At 42.2% G+C, this 27,945-nt stretch overlaps 2 protein-coding genes across 5 annotated transcripts in view; both read left to right on the forward strand.

Moving 5' to 3' along the window:
• Positions 1-6,677, forward strand: part of LOC122182128 — a 72,247-nt gene extending 65,570 nt beyond the window's left edge. Inside the window, exon 6 of the mRNA XM_042875172.1 lies at positions 6,523-6,677. Coding sequence (XP_042731106.1) covers positions 6,523-6,677 — 155 coding nt within the window. The remainder of the gene's footprint in view (positions 1-6,522) is intronic.
• On the forward strand, positions 1,140-27,051 carry BTBD3 (BTB domain containing 3). 4 transcript variants are annotated; one of them, XM_042891241.1, is made up of 5 exons: positions 1,140-1,174; positions 17,409-17,670; positions 18,154-18,244; positions 18,736-18,854; positions 22,866-27,051. In XM_042891241.1, exons 2-5 carry the CDS (start codon positions 17,528-17,530, stop codon positions 23,896-23,898), a joined length of 1,386 nt encoding a protein of 461 aa, XP_042747175.1. In that variant the 5' UTR covers positions 1,140-1,174; positions 17,409-17,527; the 3' UTR covers positions 23,899-27,051. The 4 variants fall into 4 exon arrangements, 3 of the variants coding, with proteins under 3 accessions (XP_042747175.1, XP_042747185.1, XP_042747165.1); XM_042891251.1 differs by lacking the exon at positions 1,140-1,174 and adding an exon at positions 7,048-7,066; XR_006182293.1 differs by lacking the exon at positions 1,140-1,174 and having other exon boundaries at positions 16,145-17,670; positions 22,866-24,525; positions 25,679-27,051.
• Positions 27,052-27,945: the final 894 nt, after the last annotated feature.

The following is a 27,945-nucleotide window of genomic DNA, read 5'->3' on the forward strand; positions in this document are numbered from 1 at the left end:
TTACTAATTAGAGCAGTTTATTTAAGAAGCAGTGGGTCAAACCTGTTGTGCTCACTTCAACGATACTTGAAAATTATTACAGAGTACACCCATTGTAAGCTAGGATAATTAAGGCTGCTGGTATCAACACTCTGCCCTTCCTTATTGCCAGTTTAATTTCCTTCAACATTTTTACATCCTACTCCTCATTCTGCCCTGGGGGTTTGTAGTAAAATTCAATAACCATTTTCCTTTCTAATTCTCTATTAAAGCACCATCCTATTTCACCATCACACAGAGCAGACGTAAGCCTCTTTGCAGCCTCGTCTGCTGCTGTAGCTTTCCTCTGCTTGAGGCACAATCCGCCCAGAAACCAGGGGAGCTTGAGCAACTCCTCTGACATGTCCTGCAAGCAGCTTTCAGGTCAGCAAGAGCCTCACCAAGGACTTTAAGGCAGGCTTGAACACCGTGGATTTTGAAAGTGTTGACTGTTCAAGCACTGGAGTAGACATTTTGGAGTCAATCTCTTGGACTTACTAGTTTTGCCAGAAATTTTTTACTTACTTCACCCCTGTTAGACATAGCAGGCGTGTACTTACAGAAGGCACTTGGCCAGCCCAATATGGTGCCCTTGCACAGATGCAGGAATCCTGGCTAGGGATCACTCATCACCCACCAGGACAGAACACTGGGATGAGGATCCCACATACTGGTTATGGCTCTGCCCTCAGCTGCTTTGCTCTGAGAGCCATGCCCAGGACAAAACTGTACAGCGGACTGCTTTTTCACAAAAGGGCAAGTCACTGATTCAGATGGGTAAGGGCAATTTATTTCCTCATCTTAACAAGCACACCCCATTCCTGTTGAGCCCCAAACCCACCTGCCTGACACAGCCACGCATCATCACTACAGCCTTTAAACAGACAACCTCAGTTTTGCATCTTTCCATTTTTTGACAGGCAACTTTGTTAAGAACAAAAACATGACCACAACTCAAGGTTACAAAGGAAAAATATTGCTGTCCTCCTGAGGCAGACAGGGAAGAGTTAAATAGCACCTGGGGCATGACTGCATGCCAAAGCTATAAAAGACTGCAGAAGGAGCATGAGCCTTTGGAAGAAAGACTTGGAAGTGGTTTCTGGTGTAGTTTATACAGCTGGACAACAGGAAAGGAGGTGTGACTGTGCTGCTAAAAGTAAGTGATTTTAGTGGGGAAAGGGCTGGGGTGTTGTGTCAGTTGTAAATGTTACTTCTCGGGAATCAAAAACTCTTCCAATTGCCTACAAAAGCCTCTCCTGTCCCCAGTGCTCAAGGGAAGAGAAAGCCCCAACAGCTTCTCCATACCCTCCCGTGGTCTCTTTGCAATGGAGTCCTGGGCTGAACCTGCAGCTGATGCCACACATTTGTAGGTTGTTTGACCAAGCTTCTCTTTATAAACAAAAGGAGAAGAGTTATGAGATGTGTGATGAGTGGGACAATGAGGCAGAGTTTAATGTCTCATTTGTGAGCAAATTATGTGTGTGCTGCTGCAGGAAACCTGCAGAGGTGATATGGCTAGTGCCTGATGCTGATGATTATTAGTCAGGGGCATCCTAGTCATCTGAGAGCCACTAAACTTGGCATGAGAGCTTGCCAGTAGTGGCAACAATCTGACTGGTTGCAAGGGTACATGAAGAAGGGGGTACTAGCACTGGATCCCTGAGCAGCATGTGGTGAGATTGGTGTTTCAACGCTCCCCCTGATGAGTGAGGGCAGAGGCACAGAAAGGCTCGTACAACTGTGGGCACCCACCTCTAGACCTGAATTAGTGCACTCTGTCCCTGTGGGATGCTGAAGGACTTTCTCATTAGCATTCACTGATATAACACTTCTGAAAAAATGTACAGCTGCTCCACAGAGGTTACTCTTTTTCCTTTGCTGCTCTTGTGCTCAGGTTGCATTAATATTTTGCAGCCTCAACATGTACAAGATCTTTTCCTCTGTATTAAGGCCACAATTCACACTGGGGGTTCTGGTATTTCTGTGCATTTACCTCTTAGTTATTATGTTAGCAGAAGATGTCATGTGAATTCCTGCTCTGTAATGGACAACAATATCTACTAGTTCATGTATTTCTAATTTGGAAAGGTTAACAGTAGTTTTTTTCAGCCTGAAGGGATTCCTGTCCCAGCTCTTCAGGAGAGGGCAAAATTGGGAGAGAAGAGGAAAACTGTATGTGCCTGAATTCTCAACCAGAAAGCGCCGTCTTCTAGCTTCGCTCCATAGCCTATGTGACTTAACCTTACAGGTCTAAGGGCAGACAAAACTCAACACCCTCTGCTATTATTTCATTAAGTATTAACCCAATAGTCAATCAGAGCTATAGTCCTGCTGGAGATAACAGGATTCAGCTTCTGGAGGCATCTGGAGACCTAAATAAGCACAGGGGACATGGCAGTGCACTGGGGACATCAGGATGGGGCCAAGCTCTGTTTTGTGTAAATCTCCAGGTCTGAGAAAGCTGACAGTGCATCTCACTCTGTCTGCTTCTGCTTTGGTTACCCATCTTACAGCCTGAGTATCTGCAGAACACCTGGGGGTTTCACCTATACTGCAAGGACTTGAACCTGTCCGCCAAAAAGAGCTTGCAGCAGCCATGCACATTAACTTTACACATTGGGTGTTTGCTTCTGACAAGCAACTCTTCATATCTTTATGGCTAGACATTATTATATTGTTCTTTCATTTGATAACTGCTCCAGTAATAGCTTCCATTTGCAGTAAATCTCTTGTACTGCCTTTTTTTCCTCCCCATTAAGCATAAGACAATAACCTTTCCGGGAAGCTGTGTAGAGAGACTCAGTGAAGCTTTAAGAGGTGAGGGTAGACATGGGGGGCACAGCCAGCAGTAGCAAAGCACCTGATGGAAAAATGCTTTTGGAGAAATTGCAATTAAATCCTGAAGCACTTGAGGAAAACCTCCTGAGTATACAAGCTGAACTGGAAAACGAATATTTAAATGCCTCTTCAAGTTAGTAAGTCTTTGTAAAGTGCTGCTCAATACCTGGAAAATCTCTGAGACAAGAGAACAGACAAGTCTGGGTGTGACTGAATACAAATATTTGACTCTGTTATCCTGCCAGAAACACATGGCAGAGTCTATCCCAGTTAAATGGCTTTGCAGACACTAAAAAAAAAAAAAAAATTGATCAGCTCTCCCATGCACAGCTTCACCTTCCCTCGCAGTGCTATAACCCTGGGTTTGTGGTAAGCAGTACTGGTGCTTGCCCGGAAACCTGGGATGGAAGCAGGCAGAATCCCAAAGCTATGATGGAACACTCCAAAAGAATCACAGAATCATTAAGGTTGGGAAAGACCTCTAAGATCATCCAGTCTCTCCATCCACTTAACACCAATGTTGCCCAGTAAACCATGCTTCTTAGTACTACATCTACACATTTCTTGAACACCTCCAGAGGCAGTGACTCAACCACCTCTCTAGGCAGCCTGTGTCAGTGCCTGACCACTCTTTTGGAGTTTTTCCCTACATCCAACCTAAATCATCTCTGGCACAACCTGAGGCCACTGGCTCTTGTCCTACTGCTAGTTACATAGGAGAAGAGGCTGACCCTGACCTTACTACACTGTCCTTCCAGGTAGCTGTAAAGGGCAGTAATGTTTCCCAGAAGCCTCTTCTTCTCCAAACACAACAATCCCAGTTCCCTCAGCCACTCCTTGTGCTCCAGCTTTATCCAGCCCTTTCCTGGATACGCTCCAGGGCCTTGATATCTTTCTCTTAGTGAGGGGTCCACATCTGAACGCAGTACTTGAGGTGTGGCCTCAGCAGATTTGAGGACAGAGGGATGATCACATTCCTGATCCTCCTGCCAACACTATTTCTGATACAAGCCAGGATGCCATTGACCTTCTTGGCCACCTGGGCACACTGCTGGTTCATGTTCAGGTGACCACCGATGAATGCTCCCAGGTGATTTTCCTTTGCACAGTCTTCCAGCCACCTGCCCAAGCCTGTAGTGTTGCATGGGGTTGTTGTGACCAAAGTGCAGGCCCCTCAGCACTTGGTGTTGTTATTACAACCCCCTGTCATCTGCACACTTATTGAGGGTACACTCAGACCATCAATAAAGACATTAAACAGGATGGACCCAAAAATCGACCCCTTGGGAATACCATCTGTGACCTGTCGCCAGCTAGATTTAACTCCACCACTCTCTGAGCCTGGAAATCCAGCCAGTTCTTTACCCAGCAAAGAATGTACCTGCCCAGGCCATGGGCTTCCAGCTTCCTTAGGAAAATACTGTGGGTGACCATGTCAAAGGCTTTGCTGAAGTCCAGGAAGACAACGTCAACAGCCTTTCCCTCATCCACCAGGCGAGTCACTCGGTCATAGAAAGAGATACGGTTGGTCAAGCAGGACCTGCCTTTCATGAACTCATGCTTACTGGGCTTGATCCCCTTGTTGTCCTGCACATGCCTTGTGATCTCACTCAAGATGATCTGTTCCATAACTTTCCCTGGCACTGAGGTAAGGCTGACAGGCCTGTAGTTCCCCAGATCCTCCTTAAGACCCTGCTTTAGATGTCACATTGGCAAGCCTCCAATCCTTTGGGACTTCTCCAGTTGACTAGGAATGTTGATAGATGGTGGAAAGCAGCTTGGCAGTCACCTCTGTCAGCTCCCTCAGCACCCTCAGGTGAATCCCATCTGGTCCCATGGACTTCTGATAGTCTAGATGGAGTAGGAGGTCTCTGTCTCTACCTGAATCATGGGGGATTTATTCTTCTCCCCATCCCAGATTTCCAGGTCAGGCAATAAGTACACTGAGGACAACTGGTCTGACTATTGAAGACAGATATAAAGAAGACATTGAGAACCTCAGCCTTTTCCTTATCCTCAGTGGTCACATTCCCCACCATCTCCAGTAAAGGATGGAGATGCTTCTTAGCCGTTCTCTTACTGCTAATATATTTGGGAAAAAAAAAAAAAAAAAAAAGATGCTTTCTTTTACCACAGTGGCCAGGTTGAGTTCAAGCTGGGCTTTTGCCTTTCTAAACTTCTTCCTGCACATTACAACTTCCTTGTAGTCTCTTGGAGATGCCCATCCTTTCTTTTTTCTTTCACAGGAGGTAGGCTCTCTTTTTCTCCTAGTCTCATCAAAAACTCCCTGTTCATTCACGTTGGTCTTCTTCCCTGTTCCCTCATCTCAAAGCACTCAGGGAAAGCCTGCTCTCATATGCCTTTAAGACTTCCTTCTTGAGGAGCATCCAGCCTTTTTGGAGAGGCCTTCACTGCAACTGTTCCTGGGCTATGAGTGCAACAGCTTCAGCACAAGGAAAGAAGACACAAACATGCAGTCACACCAGAAGTACTTGCTTTTTTCCTCTCCTGCTGAAAGATGATTTGGTGGCAACATACTCCAGTTCTGCTCAGGTCTAGCTCATATGGTAGCTTGTTTGCTCTGGAGTTGGGCTGAAAGTTGTCAACAAAATGCAGCATTGGATAACTAGCACATCTCTGAGGAATATACACAGAGGTTTTCTTGACTTGGAAAAGTAACCACTTGCCTGTATGCTTTGAACCAGGTTGGCGTTCTTTGAGACATGAAAGGTATTCATGATCCAGGCTTCTGTGAGCAGCTGAGCAAACTGGGCAGGAAACTCAGGAGAGCTTTGAGTATCCCAAAAATCTGTCCTGCTGAGCTCACACTGGGACTATGATCCACACAGCCTGAAGGTGAGGAGGACTGAAAGCAACTAATAACACTTCAGCAGTGGGCTGAATCCATTTAGTTCATAATGGAGGTGTGATCTGGCTGTAGCAGACCTGCCTTATTTCAAGGTAAGAATGAGTTCACCAATGGTCTGTGCATGCTTTTAAAGCAGGATGTACAAATCAGGTGAGCGTAATGAGTAGTTCCATGGCCAGAGCATGTTTCTCCACCATGGGATCACAAATCCAGGTTGCAAAAAGTCTTTTTCAAAACAAGAGACGTGGGTTTCTCTCTGCCATTTACCACTCTGAATTACCTGAGCTGCAAAAAGGCCTTCTACCTTCCATCTGAAAACAGGATGGAAAATTACAACAGTTATCCAGGTTTAACCCCGCTGCTTAAATTCACTTCAGACAGTGAATATTTTTGTTAGCCTTCCAAGTCCCAATTAAATACTCGTTTGCACACTGTAATTTAAAGCATGTCCTCTGCTGATGAAAGCCCTAAGAGCTATAAGGTGTGTACATATATGGTCATTAGAGTTGCTGGGTAGTTCCGTATCTACTTTAATATCTAAAATATTTAAATAGGATTATCACAGATGTGCCTTATGTCACACTGCAGAGGTATCTGCTGAAGTAACATCTGTAACGAGGGCAAATGAACCGTCATGAGAGACTTCAGCCAGAGAGCAACACCGACTCTAGAAATAATTGTCTCTTTAGGCATAAAAAAAACAAAAACAAAAACAAAAAAACACCTTGAAATAAAGCCTTTTCCTAGGCTTTTAAAAAAGAGAAGCCAGTACACATGTTAATTTCCCCTGTGACCAGAGAGAGCAGCGCTAGGTGAACCGGAGCGCGGACGGGGGCCGTGGCGCCGTTCCCTGCAGCGCTGCTGCCCGCACCGATCGCTTCTGAAGCGGCTCGACCGCCTCGCGGTGCCGACGGGGGAGGGCGATAGCGCCTTAACGCCCCGGGTTTGCTAATCTCCCACACTCTCTGAGCTCGGGCCGGTGTCCCGACGCGACCTCCTCGCTGTTCTATTGACACTACGGCCTACGAAGCGGCATTGCTTCGGTGCTTTTTGGAGTTCAAGCCGCCAGGCTCAACCGCCTCTGCCTCTCCACGCCGCGCGCCCGCCGTGCCGGCTGTGCAGGAAGGAGTTGGGGGGGGATGGAAGCGTGCGCGGCGTGCGCGTGCGCGCGGGGCGGGCGGGCGCGCGCGCTCTCGAGCCGGGATCGCGCGGGGCGCTGCGAGGGGCCGCGCCGCCCCGGGAGCGGGGGCGCCTCAGGTCAGCGGTGCGGGGGGCGCTGAGGCGGCCGTTACGGCCTTCACCGGGCGGGCGGCGCCGACGGGCGGCGGCGGGGAGCGGACGGTAAGCCGGGCGGGGCCGGGCTGGCGGCGCCGGGCCGCGGGGCCGGGGGGCGAGGGAGCCGCCGCGAGCGGAGGGGCCCGGTGCCGGGGGCCGAGGCGGGGAGGAGCCAGCGGCTCCCGGGTACGTCTCGGCGAGGGACGGGGCGGAGCGGCCGCACCTGGGCGCCGGTACGGCGAGCGCCGCTCCGAGCCTTCCGCCAAAGTTGGGGAGCGGGAGTTCGGGCGGTGCGCGGAGCTGCGCGAGGCGGCGGTACAAAGAGCGGCCTGGGGGGCTGCGGGGGGCTGCCGGCTGCGCGCTGCGATGTGGAACTTCCTCGGGGAGAGCGGTGTGACTGAGCGCTGTTCGACCGCAGTCCTCGAGCTGTGGGCTGGCTGTCCGCGTGTCTGCAAACAGAGCTGCTTATGGAGGCCCGGCGCCTCCGGAGTTTTGTTCTGGGGCGAGGGCAGCGGGCTGTTCTGTTCCACGTGAGAAAAAAGCTGAAGTTACCGTGTTTAGTGCTCCTGAGGTGATGGCCTGCATTCCTAATTAAAGCACCCAAAGCTGGCAGGCGCTGGGTAGGTTTCCTGTGCTCCTACTGCAGTTTTCACAACTCTTTATTTTTTTCAGCATTAAATTTATACCGGGGGGTTTTATTCTGTGGCCCCGTCTCCCTGTTTGTGGAGGGACGCGGTGTTGGGTTGTGCGCACACAAAGCACATTTGGTTGTAACGTGACCGTCCTGTCCCTGGCTCAGGCTTAGAACAGGTTTTGTTTTGGTGGGAAAGAGCTGCTCTCATCGTTGCCTACAGAAATTGTGTGGTTTGTCGTGTCACATCTTGGTAGTTTATTAGATAATTCTATTAGGGAATTAAATACTTCAGGACCTTCTGCATTTGAAATAAGTTTGCCAAAATTGAACGTAGCATGTAGGGCTATTTCTCTGCCTATTTCTCTGCTGCAGCAGCAGAATGCATGATAACTTCCCTGGTGTTTCACCCCCAGTGATCCTCAGCTCTGCCCTAAAGGAAACACCTTTCAGAAGCAAAGCGGAGTTCCTCTTTGCTTGCCATAAAAAGGCTGAGAGAAAGGATTCAGCTATTGGTAGTAATATCTACTGTGTAGATACTTGCTTGTTAGAACTTGTAATAGAAATTTTTTATCTCAAGTTCCAAAACAGCTGGTATGCTTACGATCAAAGTTTCAGTGCTATGGCAGGCTCAATTAAAGCAGAGGTCTAATGATGATTTACTGCTCATTATGCTGTTTGAAGAAATTTAGGCCTCCGTCCATTGTGTGAAGTTGTATAAAGGATGCTAGTTCTGCAGCAAAATGTCATTCATGCTCGTCATTAGCTTTGTCAGATCATTCAAGATGGTTCTCTTGTGACTTTCTGCTAACTCACCAATCTTGCAGGCTGTTGTTTTGTTCTACAAAACCCAGGGGAAAAGCTTAGTCACCTCATTTGTATTTGTGGGCTTTCTGTTTTTCTGGCCTGGCTTGTCTCTTTTGTGCTCCTGTTGGTTCATTTGAATTTGATAACTCAGGAGCTAAAGTGAAAGAAGATTGAAGTGAGTGCAGTGTCCACAGAGTATTTGCATTTTAAAATACAGATGGGCAGCTTGGTGATGTCTGCTGGGCACTGTGGGTATGTAGAGCATATTGTCACAGAAAACAGATGTGGAAGGTACACTGAGAAGTCCCCTCGTCTGTTACCTGCCTTGTGAGGCTGCCTGGTGCCCTGATTAGCTTCAGTCAGGGAGGGTCAGGTACCACCCTAGCTGCAGTTTCTGGTACTCCACAGAAATGTAAAGGAGTCATTTTGCTTCAAAATGTCATATTCCCAAGCATTATAGTTTTGTTACCTCAGGTTTTGCTCAGTGCTTGCTTGGTGACAAAGGTTTTTTGAGAGTAAGAGCAGAAAGTAACTGGTTGGGTAGCACTTCTGCTTGCACCTAGCAGCTGTGAGGTTTTATACACGGGCTTTTAAGGTGGAACAAAATCCCTTTGAAGACTAATCCATGATGTGTTACGGCGTGTCACCTTGCCCTGCTAGCAGTGGGTGTGGGTGAAAGCTTAAGCCATGGTCTTTGAGACCGGGGAGGAGCTGAGGCAAGTTGCTTATTATTTACAATAGAAATGCATGCAGTGACTTCACTTCAACAAAGGAACAGTGTTTTGCCCTACTTGGGGGTCCTCAGCACCCGGTTTAACTCAGGTGGAAGCAATCCCAGCCCTACCAGTTTGCTCAGTTTCTGTCGAGGCACGTAGCTCAGAGGTATACTGTGTGATGTTAGGGTAGCGCCGTGCACATAACAGCATACGTAGAACATGTAGGTGCTATTTGATCTTCGACTACCAGGCTGAGATGATACTGCTGCATGTATATGAAAAAATAAAGGCTTTCATAATTGGCAAAGTTTTATAATATGTAAAACTGATGCACATGCAGGTTTACCTTGCATAATCCCTTAAAATACCTGTATTTGTTTACTTTTAATTACTTTCTCCTTCAATTTTTTCTCTACCACAGCTCTGAAAATAGAGCCAACAAGACAGCATTATTGTGAAGGAGAGTTAGCATTTAGGATACCCTGGTGTTCCTGCACAAATAAGTCTAACTGCTTGAAAATATATCTTGAAACCAGAAATGGAGAAGCATATTCATGTCCATCTTGAAAATTCATTCCCACAAGTGAGCTGCCATTCACTTGCAAAGAGGAGGAGAAATTAATCAGAATGCTAAAGCATAGGTGATCTAATTGGCAAGTATGACTGAAATATTTGCCGTGGAAGAAAGTGAATCTGATTTTGTGAAACATGTAAGCAGATCACAGTTTGGCAGTGGTTTTGTTCCCCTGGGGAATCACCATTATATATCCAAGCAGAACCTGGCTGTGCTGTGTGAAGCTGGAAGCAAAGTTAGGAGCGAGCAACAAAATCCGCAGCTTCTAACATGTGGTGAAAGAAAACTAATTGAGTACAGTGCAATCTAATGGACTTAGTGTTTGTGTCCATTCCTTCAATTATTTGGATGCAGTGATTGGTGCCTCACAACCAAAAATTGGGGTTATTAAGCAGCTGTCAAAAAATTATGAGTGTTTTGTTCATGGATTTGAGACTCTCTTGAGAAAGGAGAGCTACTGTGCTTGATGATGCATTTCTTTGCTTTGCTGGTGGACTAACCTGTTCCTTTTTCACTAGCTGGGATAGTCTTCTCTTTTGTCATTTAAAATGCACTGGAAACAAAAAACTATACCATTTTCCCTTCTTCTAACTTATTTTAAATACTTACACTGAATGGTTCCAGGTACGCTCTCCTGTAAACAGAAGCGTGCCAAGTCATGGCTCTGTGCTGGGTTGTAAGCTGATCGTTTCACATCTAGTGAAGTTCAGGGTCCTGAGGATTGGCATGATGCTATTTCACCATGGCAGAACCCAGTAATGTTTATGTTACAACACCTAACCGAGCTTTTCAAGTCTCCTCTGTTTTCTTAACTTTGTTCAGTTGCAAGCTTGATGCAGCTTAAAGCACAGCAGTCTCAGGAAATCGAAGTTTGCAGGCTGCTGAACAGTTACTGTGTGGGTCGTAGCAATATCCTCTTCCCTCTCATGTCCCACAGGGTGCTTCATCACTGGTTTGATGTGAAAGTAGGTGAGCCGCTCGTGAAAAACAAAATCCTTGAATTCCACACTAACATAATCAGTGGTAATGCATTGTCCCTTTGGATCTTGATGGGGTAGATACTGTTCTAGTGCCACCAGCTCTTCAGTAAGATCTTGCTGAGAAGTTGTCTTCATCTGCGCTACCTTTTGGCAGACTTAACTGAGCTGTGTGTAGGGGAACAAAGACGTTTGGGAGACAGTGATGGAAGGGAACAGGATTGTTGTCTTTGTAGGTCCTAATATAGCTAATTGAATGAAGTGTTTCTGAGCCGAGTTAAAGTTAGTGTAGAGATTTGTCTAGTGTAAAATCTGCCTGTAAGATAGGAAGGGAAGTTGTGGCTGTAGTTACCTGATCGCAATCTCTGTTGAAATAAGCAGCATGTGAGTACTAATTGTAGTGCTGGTTTCTCTCAAGTGCACTGAGATCGCTAGCTTCTTTCTCACAGGGCACTGAATGATCATTAAATGCTAATGACTTTTGATTACTGTTGACCTCGGTCAATTTAGAGTTAGCGACCTAGAGATGAAAACCACTGTATCTCATTACCAATTTCCTGAGCTATCTGATCTTTCCTTTGTAGGTCAGTTTTGATAAGAGGCAGAATAGAATTAAAGTTGACCTTTGTCTTAGAAAAGGGGTTGAAGGCGTTCAGGTTTGCAGTATTGTGCTTAGAAGCAGCAACAACAACAAAAGGAAGCAGCTACACGGAAAGAACTTGTCTTTCTGACCCCATGGATTGTCAAGAGCAAAACTTATCACTTCTAGTAGAAAAACAGCCTATCACCTGTAACCTTGAATTTCTCATTTTGTAGCTGCAGGTTTTCTCATCTCAAGCATCCATTTATAACTTGTTCTTACTTTGAGCCATGAAGCAGCAAATGAGTGTTTATAGGATAAATTGCCAACTCGGCTCTAGGATGTTTTCTACCTGCAATTGCCAAACTATGTGCAGGATGGTAAAGTCATCTATTTCATGTTGTGATGAAGCATTTCACTTAATTTCTTTCCACATGCACAGAAGAAAATGTGTGATAATTCACTGTTATTGTTCACTGTAGACTCTTTAAATGAAAGGTGTTTTTTATACAGTTGTGGTTTCTACAGACTGCCATTCATACAGCAAATATGGCATTGAATTCATAATGAAAATGTGTGATAAATGTAAATATTTTTCCTCACTTTAATATGCAAGCTCTATTTATTTTTGTCAAGCTGAAAACAAAGCTTTTAATTTTAAAAGCAAAACTCCGCAGTGTGAAAAAAATCTTGTAGAGTTATGTTAGTATGTTTGGGAAAGAAACATTCAGTTATTGAACCTCTTATGTGGTTAAATGGCAGAGGGAAAGCAGCTAAGGAAGAATGTAATGGGAGAGTAATGCTGCACTCGGTTTGGGCTAAGCCTCAATTGGTGAGCATGTAGGGAAGGAGGATGTTCATGATGAAATAAATATAGGGAAAAATGTTATTCTCAAGTACTCTGTTTTGGTTTGATTGCTTTGTCTCAAAAAAGGGTATTGCTGTAAAAATCAAAAGGGGGCAATGAAAATGTCTGCAGATACAAAAGAAGGCATATTTAAAAGATGAAGGTTGTCTTGATAGGGAGGCCAGTAAGAAGTTTTGTGCAGAGATGCAAATAATACAAGAATGTGAAAATAAAAGGCAATTTTATTCTCTGTTCTTCTGCTTTAGAAAAACTTGTATTTAACTGCTGACTGGGCTGCTCAGAACTCCCTGTTTGTTTCCTTGAAAGCAGTAAGAGCACTCATGGGGGAAAAAAAAATAAGAATATCTTTATGGAGAAAAATATTCTGAAGCTTTTAACCTTCATACTTTAGAGCTTAAGATTATCACTAAGCAGAGTTGGGATGAATATTTGTAAACAAGCATTTTGCTAGCACACAAGCTATAGCAAAATAAATTTTAACTTCTCGTGTTGGTTCAAGATGCAGTTCTAAATTGATGCTGTTCTGAGAAAGAAATACTCTGTTTTTTTTATTTTTATTTGTACTATGTGTTCAGACTTCAATAGCCATCACAGTGTTATCCATCTTCGTCCCTGCTTTCAGTCTTTGGTGTTTTTTTTTAAGGGAGCCCTCACTGAGTGAGACTTAAGGACCAACTTTTTGATGCAACAAACAGGAATGGTTACAGTCCTGGTTTGTCCCAGTGCTGCCTACCAGAATCCTGTGTGAGAACGGGTGGTGGGAGATTTGGTCAGTTCTGACGTGCTTTGTTACTGGAGAAAATCAAAACGGAGCTGTCAGTCCCCTTTCCAACTGAGTGTTTTTACAGACAGGAGGGTTGGGATGGGTGGTTTCTTCCAAGTGACTAAATAATTCATAAATAGTTAAACAGCGTTAAGCTCCTCGGCTGTCTGGGTTGGGTTTCTTGGTTTTATTGTTTGCTTTTTTGCTCTTTGAACTTGTGCGCATCATTTTTTAATTAGTGTTTGAGTGAGCTTAAATTCAACGAGAAGTAACGGCAGACAGGTAGATCTGTTAAATATTAAGTGTATATTTATTTTGGTTAATAGAGATGTACCATCTGAAACTGATTTCTTTGGGGAATCCGGAATTTAAACAAAGAATTTTAATAATGCATAGGCATAATAATAACAGCCAAGGAAAAGACTTGGCAACTTTACAAAAAAAAGAAATATATGCATGTTCTTATTGCCTACTTGGAATTAGTTCCTCAGTTCAGAATCTGGTTGTAGCAGCCCACTGGGAATTGTGATGAAGTCTTGATTTTTAGGGAAATTGTCCACTTTGTGTTTCTACATGAAGAGCAGAGCTCTAAATGTGAGATAGAGGAAAAGCACAACCTATTAGAAGACAAAAAATGGAAAATTTGGGGTATACTTGCTATTGCAGAAGGAAGGACTGATGCAGCATGAGGAAGAGTTCCCATCAACCTTGGAAATTCAGTGATTTCTCAATTGTGCCTTTAGAAGGGCATAAATACACATGCTGTTGCACCAAGCACTGTGCGGTATAATTCCTGTGACAACCTTCCCAATGGTTTCACAGCATATTATTGTCTTAAAGGGTAATTAGAACTGACAGTGTAGATATATTATCTGCATTTGGGTTTAAACTGTAAAATTAATAATTTGGTTTTGACTGTGTTTTAAACACTTCTTAGCTGAGAGGTGATTTCCAAGGCTTATAACTTGCCCTGTATCATTTGAAAGGAGGATGAAAGTGGATGCATAGCAGCTCAGCCTCATAATGTAGCCCTTTGCCAAGTGCTTCACATCTGGCATTTAGAATTTTCAATAGACCTGTTCCATTTAAGCATGGAATTTCCTGCACCCTTTAAGTTAATACTTTTGGTGTGGTTACTTTGCTTACAAGTTAATATTGATGTCTCTGAATAATTGTTTTTTTTTAGATGTCTATAAAGTTCCATTCTGTTAATATATAATTAATAAAGAAAAATGAAAATTACTGGAGAAAATGAGGGATACAGCACAACAAGTTTTCAGAGGTGGACAGAGCTTTGGGAGAAAGAAGGTCCTTACTTCTCTCACCAGAGATAGACTTTGAACTTGAAGTTTTGACTCATCTTTCAACAGGGCACACATCTGAGCATGCTTTTACTGACTGCAGTGAGCTGTAAGTCATTAACAGTATGTGTATATGGAAAAAGGAAAACTATTTCATAGGAAAATAGATGGTAGTTGCTGCCAAAACTGAAAGAATAGTGAGTGCAAGAAGCACTGATTCTTTCTGTGCTTTTCTTTTTCCACTTCACTTGAGACTAATAACTGATATGTGATGGTTTGTTTTGGAGCTAATAAAGTTCAGTGGAAGGTGATACGAAGCCTGTGGAAAGGGTCTTAACTTTTTCATAGGAACTTCTGGGGTCTGTTGGGGAATCATTAATATTTTCCCAGTCGCAGCAGACCAGATTTTGATGGATGGCTTAGGAGCCAAAGATGGCTGTTAGGGTTTGAGTCAGCAGGTGTGAAGTTTTATCTTTGGTTACTAGGGGTCTGGCTGGCTTTTGGATTTGGCAGAACAAAGTTCAGCCATAGCTTTCCCTCTCTTCCTTCCACAGAGAGCACAGCATGTTTCACATTGTGTTTTGTGGAAGTCAAAGGCATGGTTGATAGCTGCCAGTTTACATTTGCCAATAGTCTTTCCTACACACTTAAACAGTGGCTCTGTCATTGCATTTCTCTTCTGTAGCATCTTGGTAACCTTATCTGCTATGGGTATAATCTTTGGGCTTCCATTGGCTAACTTGTTTGTTGGGACCTTGCTTCTTTTATTCTGTGGGATTAGGTAAAATGGATTTATGGAATGAAAATGAAATCTCCCGTATGAATCTCCTGACCTCCTCTATCTTTCTCTTGCCAGTTGCTATGATGAAAACCAGATTTTCTGACATGTGGCTCTTTGGTATCTGTACGTTTGCTCCCCTGTGGAATGGCAAACAGGTTGTTATTGTAACTGGAAGGGATGGAAGTTTACCTAAGGAAGGGGGGGGGGAAAAACTTGCACAAATCCAAGAATACTTTGTATTTCCATTGTAAATTCTCTGCTGTGAGCAATTATAAACATCCCATCCACGGGATGAGTTTCTTTTCCTTTACCCTTTCTTTTACCATCACAATTCAACGTGACAAACGTGGTTAGTTTCTGTCCCAAACGAACCTGTCACAGATCAAAAAGAAAAACAAGTGAGAAAGAGAGTAAAAAAGGGAAGAAAAGCTTGCTAGGAAATATTTCTTTGGCAGTTGCATGATCTGCCTCTCCGTCTATTTAGGAACAGGTTTTCAGCCACACCAGGTTTGACCCTTTGACCCACCATTTTCTTTTAAATTGACAGACAGAGGAGATGGATATGTGTCTGGAAATAATATCTTGTGATGACCACTGCCAGTGTTTTGGTGCTTAATATGAAGTTACCTCTCAAGGAGACCTAACAATCTGTGCAGTATCTACACTTAGGCATTACAGTTCCAAGATTATGTTACAGATTGTGTTATAGTTGTGGCAGTTGCAGTTGTTTTTTTAGTAAATAGCCTGAGTAGCATCTCCATGCTTCATTTTCAGTCCATGGCAGACTCTTGACAGGCATTTCAGCAAGGTCAACTTCTTCTCCACCAGCCTTCGGTCAATTTTTTATTTTGGTGTTGTGTTCTTGTCCAGCAAAACTAATTAACTAATTGAAGAACAAAGATGATTTTTTCTTTTGAATTGGAAAATAATTGTGAACTGATGCTAGAATTATCAACCCATCCAGTGCTTTAAGGTGGGAATGTTGACACCTAATACTTTTGTTATGCTTGTCTTTTTTTTTTTTTAATGCGCTAGACCTTCTACTAAGGAAACCTGATCTAAATTTAATTCAAAGTAAACTAATGACTGAAAATTAGTTGTTTATTTTTAAATTTAAATGATTTCATTGGCATATCTTATATCCTGTTTATTTCAGAAAGTATTTATTAACAGAATCAGGATGTGTTTGCCTCTTGAGAAATGCTTTCAGCCTGCGATTCATAAATTGGTCAGATTTGCATGGAGTGCTTGGAAACATTGATTAAGTATATCCCCTCCAATTTGCTTTAATCTGATTGCACATGTAGAAGTTCCCTTCTGATGCGGTGCAGCCATGTCATGTGTAAGCTGGCCTAACGAACGCTACTTAGTCATTTGGGACCCCTGTTAAAAGCTATTACACTCCCTAGAAACATAAGGAGTTAAAACTAAAGCTGTGACCTCATCTCTATTCATGTTACATTGGAGTAGAAACTGCGTGGAAGGGGATCGTTTAACTGTGTCGCTGTCTTTGCTGCTGCTAGCTGATTTGCTTTCATTTGGTTCCCATATTTATAGCGTGCTCTTTCTGAACAACTGCCACAGAAGGGATTTGTGAGCGTCCTAGACACGTACGAAGCCATGCTAATACGAACTGCGTGTGGAAATAGCTCCCACCGAAACATTTAGGCTCTAGGATGTTTCTACCTGATTTCTACATTTTATCCCTGCCCCTGTGAAATCCAGACAGCATCAAGAAGAGCTGAAACGCACAGGCTTCTAGCCAGCTGGGCACTTATGTAACTGTGCGTGCAGTTTCCCTTATTACTTAGCACTGCGTACTAAATGAGGAGCGCAACTGCTGTCGCTTTAATGTTGGAGCCGCGTACGTTACAATAGGTGTCACTGTGCGGCTGAATCCAATCGTTATCAGTGACTTCAGCTATTGGCTCTGCGTGCTGGCTGACTCCATCTGCAGGGCTGGAATATCTGGTCGCTTCAGATCCGCTCATCGCACAAGTTGAGCTCGCTGAGCGGGCGAGCGGTGCTACGGCACGTCGTGCTTGCCTCTGGTGGGAAGCTGCTGCGACAGCCGCGCGTGTGCCTCTGTGCTGGGTGTGCTGCTTTCGGGTGGCTCGCGGTCAGGAAAGCTGGGAAGAAATAAAACTGGCAGGAATGATGGGGATGTATTTAACAATTCAAGTACTGGATCAAACTTAAAGCCTGGTTTCTTACTCGGAACGCTGGAAAGGTCACCTTGTCTTGCTGGAAAAGAAACTCTCTGCTCTTCTGCTCCGTGTTTAACAGCTCACACGTGCATTTTTTAATGTTCTTAGCTAGTCAGGTTATCTAGCTATACAGACAAGTATACTCATGGTAGATGAGAAAGGGAAGAACATGAAATGTCTCACCTTTTTCTTGATGCTTCCAGAGACGGTTAAGAACAGGTCCAAGAAGAGCTCTAAAAAGGGAAATAACAACAGCAGCAGCAGCAAATTGCCTCCAGTTTGCTATGAAATCATTACCCTGAAGACCAAAAAGAAGAAGAAGATGGCTGCTGATATTTTTCCCCGAAAGAAACCAGCCAACACTAATACAACTGCTGTCCAGCAGTACCACCAGCAAAATCTCAATAACAACAACACTATTCCAGCACCAAACTGGCAAGGACTTTATCCGACCATCAGAGAGAGGTAAGTTCGGGAAAGTTTATTTTTGTTCTTTGAATGGAGTGGTGAAAAGTAGCGAGATGCTCATAATGTGTACTTTTAGCTATTCATTTATTCACTGAGTAAAGCAGTTCTCTCTGTGAAGAAAAGTATTCTGGTAATGGAAAATATTTTCCTATCTGTTTTCCATACAGTGCAGTTGTCTGAATAATAAACAGTGTAAATAAGAATGTTGCTGGCTGCAAGCAACAACATTGCTTGTAGATGTTAGTGGGGATTTGACTGATTTCCACTTTTTGAAAAGTTTTTGTAATTTTTATACACCCCTCTGCCCCTCCGAGCTTTGTTTTTAATCCACACACAATGTATAATGTAGCTAAAAACAAAGTGTAATCTGCTTTTCATTCTGCTAGTGGGTAACTTTAAGGTGTTCAGAAATCTGATTTCTTTGTTTTGCATAGATGCAAAACTGGGTTCTATAAATTAACATGTTGCCTCTGTTTGTAGAAATGCAGTGATGTTCAACAATGACTTGATGGCAGATGTTCATTTTGTGGTCGGGCCACCAGGTGGGACCCAGCGGCTGCCGGGACATAAAGTAAGCAACAGCTGCACTGTTTTTGTTTTGGGGGGGGGAGGGATGACAGGAGAGCTCCCACAGTTACACCAGGACACAGCGTGCAGGACTGGGCTCTTCTGGGGCAGGCATAATTCTATGCAGTAAAAGGCTACATGCAGTGCTGTCCCTTGCTTTTCTTTGTTTCTTGTATGCTTGTATTGAGGCAGTTGCTGCAAAGTTGGGAATGCTGCTTGTGCTGTTGACTAATATTACTCTTGAGACTTTCTAGAAATAGTTAACTTGTGTAGTGGATATGAGCAGTTTCCAGTAGCTAATGCATATATGCCCATGAGAGTAAAATGAAGCGGAAAATGTGTAATTCTGTTCTTAACTTTGACTTCATTTCTTACTGAAGTGCATCTAGTGCCTGTCAGTGAAGCCCAGTATGTTCAGAGTGGCTCTCCCACATTGTTTTTGTTGGCAGCTCTTTTCAGCTTAAAGCATGAAATAAGATTTCCCTTTCTCAACAGTATGTCCTGGCCGTTGGGAGCTCAGTATTCCATGCAATGTTCTATGGAGAACTTGCTGAGGACAAAGATGAAATCCGTATACCAGATGTGGAGCCTGCTGCTTTTCTCGCAATGCTGAAGTAAGCATCGTTCATCTGCTGGATGTATTTTCCTTCATGATGCACCACATACTTTAATTTAACTATGACAGTACCAGTATTTTAGACTTGCATATGAACAGAAAGAAAGCAGTTGCTTGAAATACTCTTCTTGTGTTTCAAGTATTTCAAACTTTTATCTGGTTTTGGTGTCCCCTTTTTCTTCCAGGCATGCATATATTAGGCTGATGTAGGCAGTTGCAAATAATGACTTTGACAGCAGATCTTTGGGCGCATTGTATACTGTAATGCCTATTGATTTGATTTGTTGCCACACATGGTAAGCAAAGGAATGGAGTTACTAAAAAGAATTGTCAGCTATAAGAAAAAAAAAAAAAAAGAAAACCTCTGCTACACTTCACAAGCACAGCAGAAAGTTAAAAACAACAAAAACATCAGAATTGCTGTGTTTGTATGATGGCATAGTTAACAACTTCTTTGCAAACTTGCCGTATGTGTGTCTGGAACGAGGGGGGGAAAAAAAAACACACCCTAAATATTGAACAGAGCTTTTAATAATTAAATTTCTCCTCATCTGTCTTAGTGATGCATCTAGAAAGTGATAAAAAGGCTGTTGATAAGAGTAGGATGTGTTTTACTCTGACTGGGGGTGCTTGGGGGGTCAGTTTATGTGATTATTTATCTGTCTTTGATTTCTTCTTGCAAATGGCATAAGAAATGCTGTTGTTTCTAAGTGAACACAACGAATCAGTTTCCCTGCTGAGTTGTCCTTGAATGTATCTGTAAACTCTGGTTTTTAAAGGGAAATTCCCTATTACAGATCTGCTAATCCTTTGAGGTCGCTTTTTTTTCCCCTTCAGCTTTAGTAATTGCCATTGCACCCTGATAAAGAGCATACATTAGTACCTGATAGTAATGCTTTTCATGTGCTGCAGATTCTATTGCACGTAATGATGTAATCACTAGCTACTTATTGTCTTCCATAGATTCTTTTGACTAGCTTGTGATTAGAGTGGTTTCTTTTTTTTTTTTTCTTTATATGCAACTCTGACTATCCTTCTACAGTGCCACCGACGCACAGAGTTTGCATAGAGGTTTTTATAGGTTATTGTGAACATCAGAACTGCGCAAGTATTAATAACTGCAATAAAAAAGCTGAAGTTACACAGCTATTCTATAGATCTGGAATGTAAAGATAGAACGTTATGTCAGTGCTGTGCTGCAGATCCCCGCATTGGGCCTCTCTGGTTTTGCAGGTGTTTTATGCAGGGCTCTGATCTGTGCTTAGCTTTCATGTACACTTTTACAAAGCACAAATACAAGATACTTGGATACCCCTCCCCCTTTTTGAACAGCGAATCCTATGTCTCTGTGACTGAATGTGACATGCCAAGTAAAAACAGAGTGCTTTTTGAATTTATCATTGTCATGAAGGAATATATTCAGAGTGCAAACCTAGAGAACAGAATATCAGTGCTGATAGATAGGTCTTGATGAATTATTTAGCCCATGGCAATTTAGGGAAGTATCTTGGAGGACATGACCAGAACCCTGGAATTCTTTACCCTCTAGGCTTTTATTTAAAAAAAGCAGAAGATGACACACATTTTCTGTATTCATTGTGGATGTTGAGCTATCCTTCCCAGTGCTCATTTCTGCTGCTGCAGTGTTCCTGAGCCCGCAGAGTGCTCCAGTGCCTGCAAACGCTGGAGCTGCCTGCAGCTGTGACTGCAGAGATGGGAAAGGATGTTGCTCAGCAGTGCAGCATTCCCCTCGTCGCATGATCCCAAGCATGTGCTGCACTGGGCGGAGCCTGGGAGGAGACATGGGCCCATCACTCCTCTCCCCCCAGGAAATCTTCCCCATGAGTGCTGCCTGCAAGTCTTGTGAGTAGATTCTAAAGGAGGAGAAGACTTTTTACCCATCCCGAAGCAGTCTTATCTCTCATGTGGTGATTTTCACAGTCAGGAGGGACCTGCGATAATCTTTGTAGGAAAATGCATTGTTATTTTCTTTTCTGGACAGTGAATTCTTCTAGCATAACTGTTTTTTGTCATTTAATATATAGTATGCATACTTAGAGTGAAGATCTGATAAGGTGGTGCAAGATATAACATAGGAAATAGCACATTGACTGATATGCATATATGAATTATTCTCTCAGTGAAATCAATTTGGCAGTTTTCTATAGTTTTATAAATGGAGTCAGAAGGTTGTTAAAATTCATAATCCTGCTGGCATATTGAGTTGGTGTCTTTACTGCATTATATCTTAATATTGACTGTTCAAGTTAGAGCTATGGTCTCTTGTTAAGCCAGGATGAGTGTGTTATTAAACCATCAAACTCTGCTTTAGCAAAATCTTCTTTATACGAATAGAATGAAACTGGAATGTGAATAATTGTCAACCAGCATCGAGGTGCACTGGCACAGTGAGAAGTGTGGAATATTGCTGACAGCCTATCTGTGCTGTCTGTTGTAAATCACTGGTATTAGTTTTTTACTTTCATGAATATTAAACTAGCAACTTTGTGCTATTTCAGTATAAAACAGATGCCATCATTCTCTTTGGTACTAGCAGGCAAAGAAAAGTAATATGAGGGACAAAAGAGTTGAAGAACAATGAGGAGAATAATAAAACCAGATAGATTGACACATTCAAAATATTTTGGACAGTAAAATACGTAAGGCCTAATCCTTGTTGTTACAAATAACCCAGCTGAAACCAAGTAATAAAGGGTTGGGTTGTTGTTGTGTTGTCTTGTTGGTTTTTTTTTGTTTGTTTTGTTTTGTTTTTTTAAGTTTGTAGGAGTATTCTTTTTCTCCATAACCTCTTCCATTTTGTTATATTGCTTGGGCTGCATCTGCTCTGAGCACAATTTCTTGATATGACTTGGAGAATAGCACCCTACAGCTGCAAAAACAAACAAACAAACAAAAAAAAGCCAGATAAAGATATATACAGCTTCAGTCATTTCAGGGTAGGTACTAATTCCCCTTTCTAAGTACATTCCGTTCTGCCAAAAATACACTGTGTTGGGAAACTTGCTAACTAGAACATTTTAATTACTCCAGGGTTGCATAGAACTTCAGCTTCACTAGAGGAAGGTGCTTTTATCAAGCATAACCATCAAGACTTGCTTATCCCTGTGAAGAGTAAAATTGTATTTGGCATGGTTTTAACACATGGCATTCACCAGCTGCAAATGGGGCCCTGAAGCATGAAATAGTACAAAGAACAAACTGTACAGTGTTCCATTTCTCCAAGTGATGAATCCTAGCAGTTTAGTCACAAAATAATAATTTCACCTTCGTCACTTCCACTACACTGTTGTGGTAGTAAAAGGCTTTTTTTTTTTTCCTCCTTATGTGCTGACGCTGAAAGAAAACACCGTATTATTGCAGCTATGATGCTGTAGGCATTAATAAACCTGAAAATTAATTTTCTATGCCTTTTGTTTTTTTTATGTTTCATTGCCTCGTTTGGAAACTAACCAAAAAAAAACCATCAGTAATTAAGAAGATGAGTAGCACCTGTTACACTTCAGTAGCATTTGTGTTCTGAGAGATTAGCTAGTTATTAGCAGTAAGCTAGTTTTCATTCCTCTGTTGGTATGTACGTAAATAAATCATCACCACTGACTATCATGGGACATTAAATCCAGGTACCATTTGTAACACGTGTTCCAGACTGGTTTGTTAGCCAAGTAAGTTAGCACTTGAGGAGCTACCTTCTGAGGATAATATTCTGTCATTAGCCAAAGCATGTACAGAAGGAGAACAGCTGAAGAAGTTGTGTTCTTTGTACACTTTACCATTTCTGCATAGTCTGTGCACCAAATGAGAAGTTTTTCTCACCTCAGATTTAAGCATGTTCTCTTCCCTGGTCTTACATGAGTGGTGATTTTAGCTTGTGTTTTCTTCGTAGATTTAATTGGTGTTCCCCAAAAGCTCTACTTAAATATTCCTTCTTCGTAGTTTTGAGATGTTGACAAATGATCCCTTTGCATTAAGCATGCTTGTTTCATTTCAGATACATATATTGTGATGAAATTGATTTGGCTGCAGATACTGTCCTGGCCACTCTTTATGCTGCCAAGAAGTACATCGTCCCTCATCTCGCCCGTGCCTGCGTCAACTTCCTAGAAACAAGTCTAAGTGCAAAGAACGCCTGTGTGCTGCTTTCCCAAAGCTGCTTATTTGAGGAACCTGACCTGACCCAGCGCTGTTGGGAAGTGATTGATGCCCAAGCCGAGCTGGCTTTGAAGTCCGAGGGCTTCTGTGACATTGATTTTCAGACGCTTGAAAGCATTCTCCGACGGGAGACTCTGAATGCCAAAGAAATTGTTGTTTTTGAAGCAGCTCTGAATTGGGCCGAAGTGGAGTGTCAGCGACAGGAGCTAACTGCCACCATAGAGAATAAGCGCAAAGTCCTGGGAAAGGCGCTGTACTTGATACGCATCCCTACCATGGCACTCGACGATTTTGCAAATGGCGCTGCTCAGTCTGGGATTCTGACTCTCAACGAAACCAATGATATCTTCCTTTGGTATACAGCTGCCAAAAAGCCAGAGTTACAGTTTGTAAGCAAGCCCCGGAAAGGCCTTGTTCCTCAGCGGTGCCATCGTTTCCAATCCTGTGCTTACCGCAGCAACCAGTGGCGCTACAGGGGCCGGTGTGACAGCATCCAGTTTGCTGTTGATAAGAGAGTGTTTATAGCTGGCTTTGGGCTATACGGCTCCAGCTGTGGATCAGCAGAATACAGTGCCAAGATTGAACTCAAACGACAAGGAGTTATCCTAGGCCAGAACTTGAGCAAATATTTCTCAGATGGTTCTAGTAACACTTTCCCTGTGTGGTTTGAATATCCAGTACAGATTGAGCCTGACACCTTTTACACAGCTAGTGTGATTTTGGATGGTAATGAACTCAGCTATTTTGGACAGGAAGGAATGACAGAAGTTCAGTGTGGGAAAGTGACTGTTCAGTTTCAGTGCTCTTCGGACAGTACAAATGGCACTGGGGTACAGGGAGGGCAAATTCCTGAACTCATATTTTATGCTTGAATGTGTGGAGTGAAAGCATTTTTTCCTATGAAAAACCTGTCTAGTTCAGACCTACTGACGCTTAGCTCTTTATCTGCAGATATGTGATCAGTACAAGTTATTTGTCACAAACGCTACGGGCGAGTTACTGGCTTGCTATACTTGTAGCATCATTGGTGATGAAGTTTAAGTGTAATATTTAAATTGGAAGCTCTTATGAATAAGCAAGTTTTGAATGCTTAGTAAGAGAGTTACCCAATACCTGGCGATGCTGACCCTTGCTTTGATGCACCTGAATCACCAGAGGATGCCCTCTTATCTCGTGGGCTCTAGAATTCTTTCCACTAAATGCTGTCATCTTTGATCAGTTTTCTCATTCTCTGTTTCCCACTCTTTGCTTATAACTATTTGGGGAGATGAGTTGAAAACAAGGAGCCTTGTTCTATAGCTCTCTTCTGTGTACTCTTCAAACTGAAGAGATTCCAATCAGCTGAGCTGATTTTGATCATGGAGGCTAACAGAAGTGCTTCAGTTCTAAACAGAAAAAGTATAGGTTTATACCATCATCCTGAGAGAGAGATTCTGCGGTAGCCAGCTGTTTGAGGAAGCTACACAGTGTGCTGACCAGAATGCATGGACATGTTTACAGTGAGTAAGGGTTTGGGCTTGACATGTGACCCTAAGAGTTCATATTCCAGGAATCCCACCTTGAAGGCAAGAAAGTACTTGCACATGTTCAAGTTACGTACACGAGCTGAAACCTCTATTCTTTTGACCTAATTTTGCTACATTGAAGTTGATTTACTATTTTAATTGCTTTTTGGATCCTTGCTAAATAGACAGGAGTTAATATCTAGCGTTTGATGTTGGACAGTTTTTATATTTATCTTATTTTCTTCCTAAATATTTAGAAGCATGTGGTAGAGAAACAAAACAATGTACTGGTCCCAACTTACACTTTTTTTTTTTTTTTTTTTTTTTAATACTGTGAGAATTTTGAAAGAGACAAGATTCCCAAATGTGGTCATGTTACAGTTAGTGTATATCATTAGATAAAAGTAAGGAGGATCTCTTACAGCTGCTTATGTGGAACCTTCACTTTATCTGAGTCCTCTCTCAAGCTTCCTGTCATATGTCTGTCATCTCTGGAAAAGTATTAGGGTTCACAGCTCTTTTTGAGAAGGAAGTAAGTATAAATAACAGATGTAGGTACTATTTAAATACAAGGAAATCTTTGACCCTTGCATTGTGACACTTGTACTACAATAGGTCCCTCTGAGATACAACTCATTTAGTCTCTGAAGTGGGTTCTTGTGTGTGTGTGTGTGTTTTAACAAAATTAGAGGACCAAATAATTATTAAGGCAGTCTGAAGATTAATATATCGACACATTAATGTAGCACAACACTAAATTGACTTGTCAGTTTTGTGATGAAAATCTTTTTCCTATAAGATTTCTTATCAGTTTGACACAATTACTCTTATGAGTTTTTTGACAGATGAAACCCTGGCCTCTGGCCATTGTTAAGTGCCAACACTTCTTTGCAGTGTCCAGAATATCATCTGAGATGAGGAAAAACTGGAGTGTAGATAACAAACACTTTATGGCCAAAGCTCAGTTCCTTCCTCTAGGTAACAAAGGAGAGCCAAGTGAAAAACTACCCTACAAGATCTATGCCTTTCACCCATCTTACTGTTTAGTGTTTTATATACATACATGCGTGAGTGTGTGTGTGTGTATGCAACATTCCTTCTGAAATGTAAATACCCTCAAAATATGGTGATTTTTTTCTTTTAACAGATGTACATAATCCAGACTGTTACTGAAATTTAAACAGAGTGGTCCATGGAAAACTCACAGAGATTTTAAAACAGCCGCCAGTTAAATATATTTAGATGTGCAGCCTAAAATAAACAAGAATGTGTGGACTGGAGAAAGAGTTGCTTAAGAGACTGCAAAAAGGAATCTAAGATTGTTGTGAGGTAATGTTCATCTACCTGGAGAGAATGTTTTGCGCAGCAATTCCATTTATGTAAATAGACTTGGAAGCAGAGCAAGATGCTAATCAGCCTGCTAAATTTTCATACAGCAAGTGGTTGACACAGATGTAATAATTCGGAGTGAATGTCAGATTGACAAGCTGCTTGCAGTAGCAAGCTGCATTCTGAGTTTAGGGAAAAAAAAATGAGGTGCCTCAGCTGTTGGGACAAATCAGTACTGCACTGCTATAACTAAACTCTGGTTCTCACTTTTAATTTTGTTGGGTTTTTTGCTTGTCTGCAAATACAGGTAAGCTATCTGCTACGTTGGCTGGAATAGATGGTAGGAGATTGGAATACTGTATAGCTGTATAAAATTCGCTATTATTTAATTATTTTTATTTGCTGGTTTTATTAAATCGTTTTGACGAAGCAGGATGAAAGCTACCTCTGGCTTAATTCCTCTGAGTCCCTTCCAGGTTCTAGGAGCTGCTGCATGTGAAGTTGTTTTTTAATATGGATCAATAAACATAAGCACTCCAAAACAGCTTTTAAGCTTGATTGTGAGTCCTGCTTGATGCTGACAGGTGCTGCTGTATTGAGAAGGTGGCTAGTTGTAGTCCCCTTGGACATCCAGGCACTTAAGTAGGTGTCCACATGTAGATTTGGTCAGTTTAGCAGTAGTATCTAAGCTTGAACACGTGGATGTTCTGCAAGCATTGGCTGTATCAACCTGGAATGTAAGCGTAATGTCAGTAGAGAGAACTTCTGGTAGATTGTCTTAAACTGTACCTGGCCACCTTTGCTATTTGTATGTTTGATTTTCCTGGTTAGGGGAATCTGTGATAGAGAGTATAATATAATATAATATACTTTCTGCATATCTAAAGTAGTATTTAAGTAAACGCTTTAATTTCTACATGCTTACTGCACTGAACTGTTTTATTTGTTGTTTGTTTTGGTTTGTTTTTTTTATGTAATTAAATGCAGCTAACTTCAGGTAACAGCACTCGTTTGTGCTGGAGCAGTGTTTGATTTTGGCAGGCTTACGGCATTATTTATAAAGGACAGATATATAAATATGAAGTACCTCATGTTGAATGTTATTGTACTGTATCTTCAATGTCACAGTGCAGATCTTGTTGGACTCATGAATGTGTATAATCGCATTAAACCTACGAATAAAAATGGTTCTTAAATGGTTGCTTCCCGCAGTACCTTTGAATCATGAGCTGTGAAAGCCTTTACTTAGCTGTCTTTTAATGATTCCTGTTGTACAGTTGTGCACAGATATTTGTGGAGCTTATGTGTTCAGAGATCTTTCGATCCCCAAAGGAGTAAGTCTGAGGAAAATCAAGGAAGAACAATGAAAATGTTAATCAGTTACATTGTAAAAGGGTTGACGATTAAGCTAATGAGCTAGAGTGAATGAATTCATTTATGTGCTTTATGAAAGACCTTGTCTCCTAGCATTAATATTTTAATGCTCTATTAATATTATTAAATATGCGTAGATGAAGGGGGAGGGTCTCGATTATGAAGGATGCTTGGCACAGGAAAGTCCCTGGTTTTCAGTCTCTGGTCTGTCTGGATAGAGGACATGATTAGTGTGAAGAAGCTGTTCTTTGCTGGAAAGTTCATTATCTAATAGTATTCAGAATTCTGACTATTTTCTTAATATTTTTTTTACAGGATTTTTGAGTCTTCACTCTAAATCCTTTTATTATCAGTGAAGCTGAAGCCCCACTGTGCCAGGACCTCTGTGTGCCAGGACCTCTCATATATTACTAGCTCTTTGTGAGAAGTGCTCCACAGTGCAATATAGAGGCAGGAAAATTTAAATGAGGAAAACTTCCGAAGTAAAAACTTTAACTTCAGGCTTTATCCAGAATTCTGATTAAAGCGTGTTTACAGGCATCAAGATTATAGCTTTGGTAAGTTTCTTCTAAAATTCTTGCTGCTGTACTTAGTAATATACTGCTGTATACTTGATCCAAATTCCCTTTGGTGTCCAGTTCTTCCCATTAATTTTGAAGGAACCTCAAATAGGAATTGTTCATTCTGTTCTGTACTAATGATACCAACTCT

This window comes from Lagopus leucura, unplaced genomic scaffold (genome assembly GCF_019238085.1).
Source record: "Lagopus leucura isolate 7727_CA_CO unplaced genomic scaffold, USGS_WTPT01 Super-Scaffold_73, whole genome shotgun sequence".
Taxonomy (NCBI): Eukaryota; Metazoa; Chordata; class Aves; order Galliformes; family Phasianidae; genus Lagopus; species Lagopus leucura.

Bases quoted from the DNA above. Each gene is read 5' to 3' on its own strand.
- BTBD3 (XM_042891231.1), top strand. From the start codon at position 17,351: ATGGTAGATGAGAAAGGGAAGAACATGAAATGTCTCACCTTTTTCTTG. The intron at 18,245-18,735 runs GTAAGCAACAGC...CTTTCTCAACAG, and splicing joins AGCGGCTGCCGGGACATAAA to TATGTCCTGGCCGTTGGGAG. The intron at 18,855-22,865 runs GTAAGCATCGTT...GTTTCATTTCAG, and splicing joins GCTTTTCTCGCAATGCTGAA to ATACATATATTGTGATGAAA.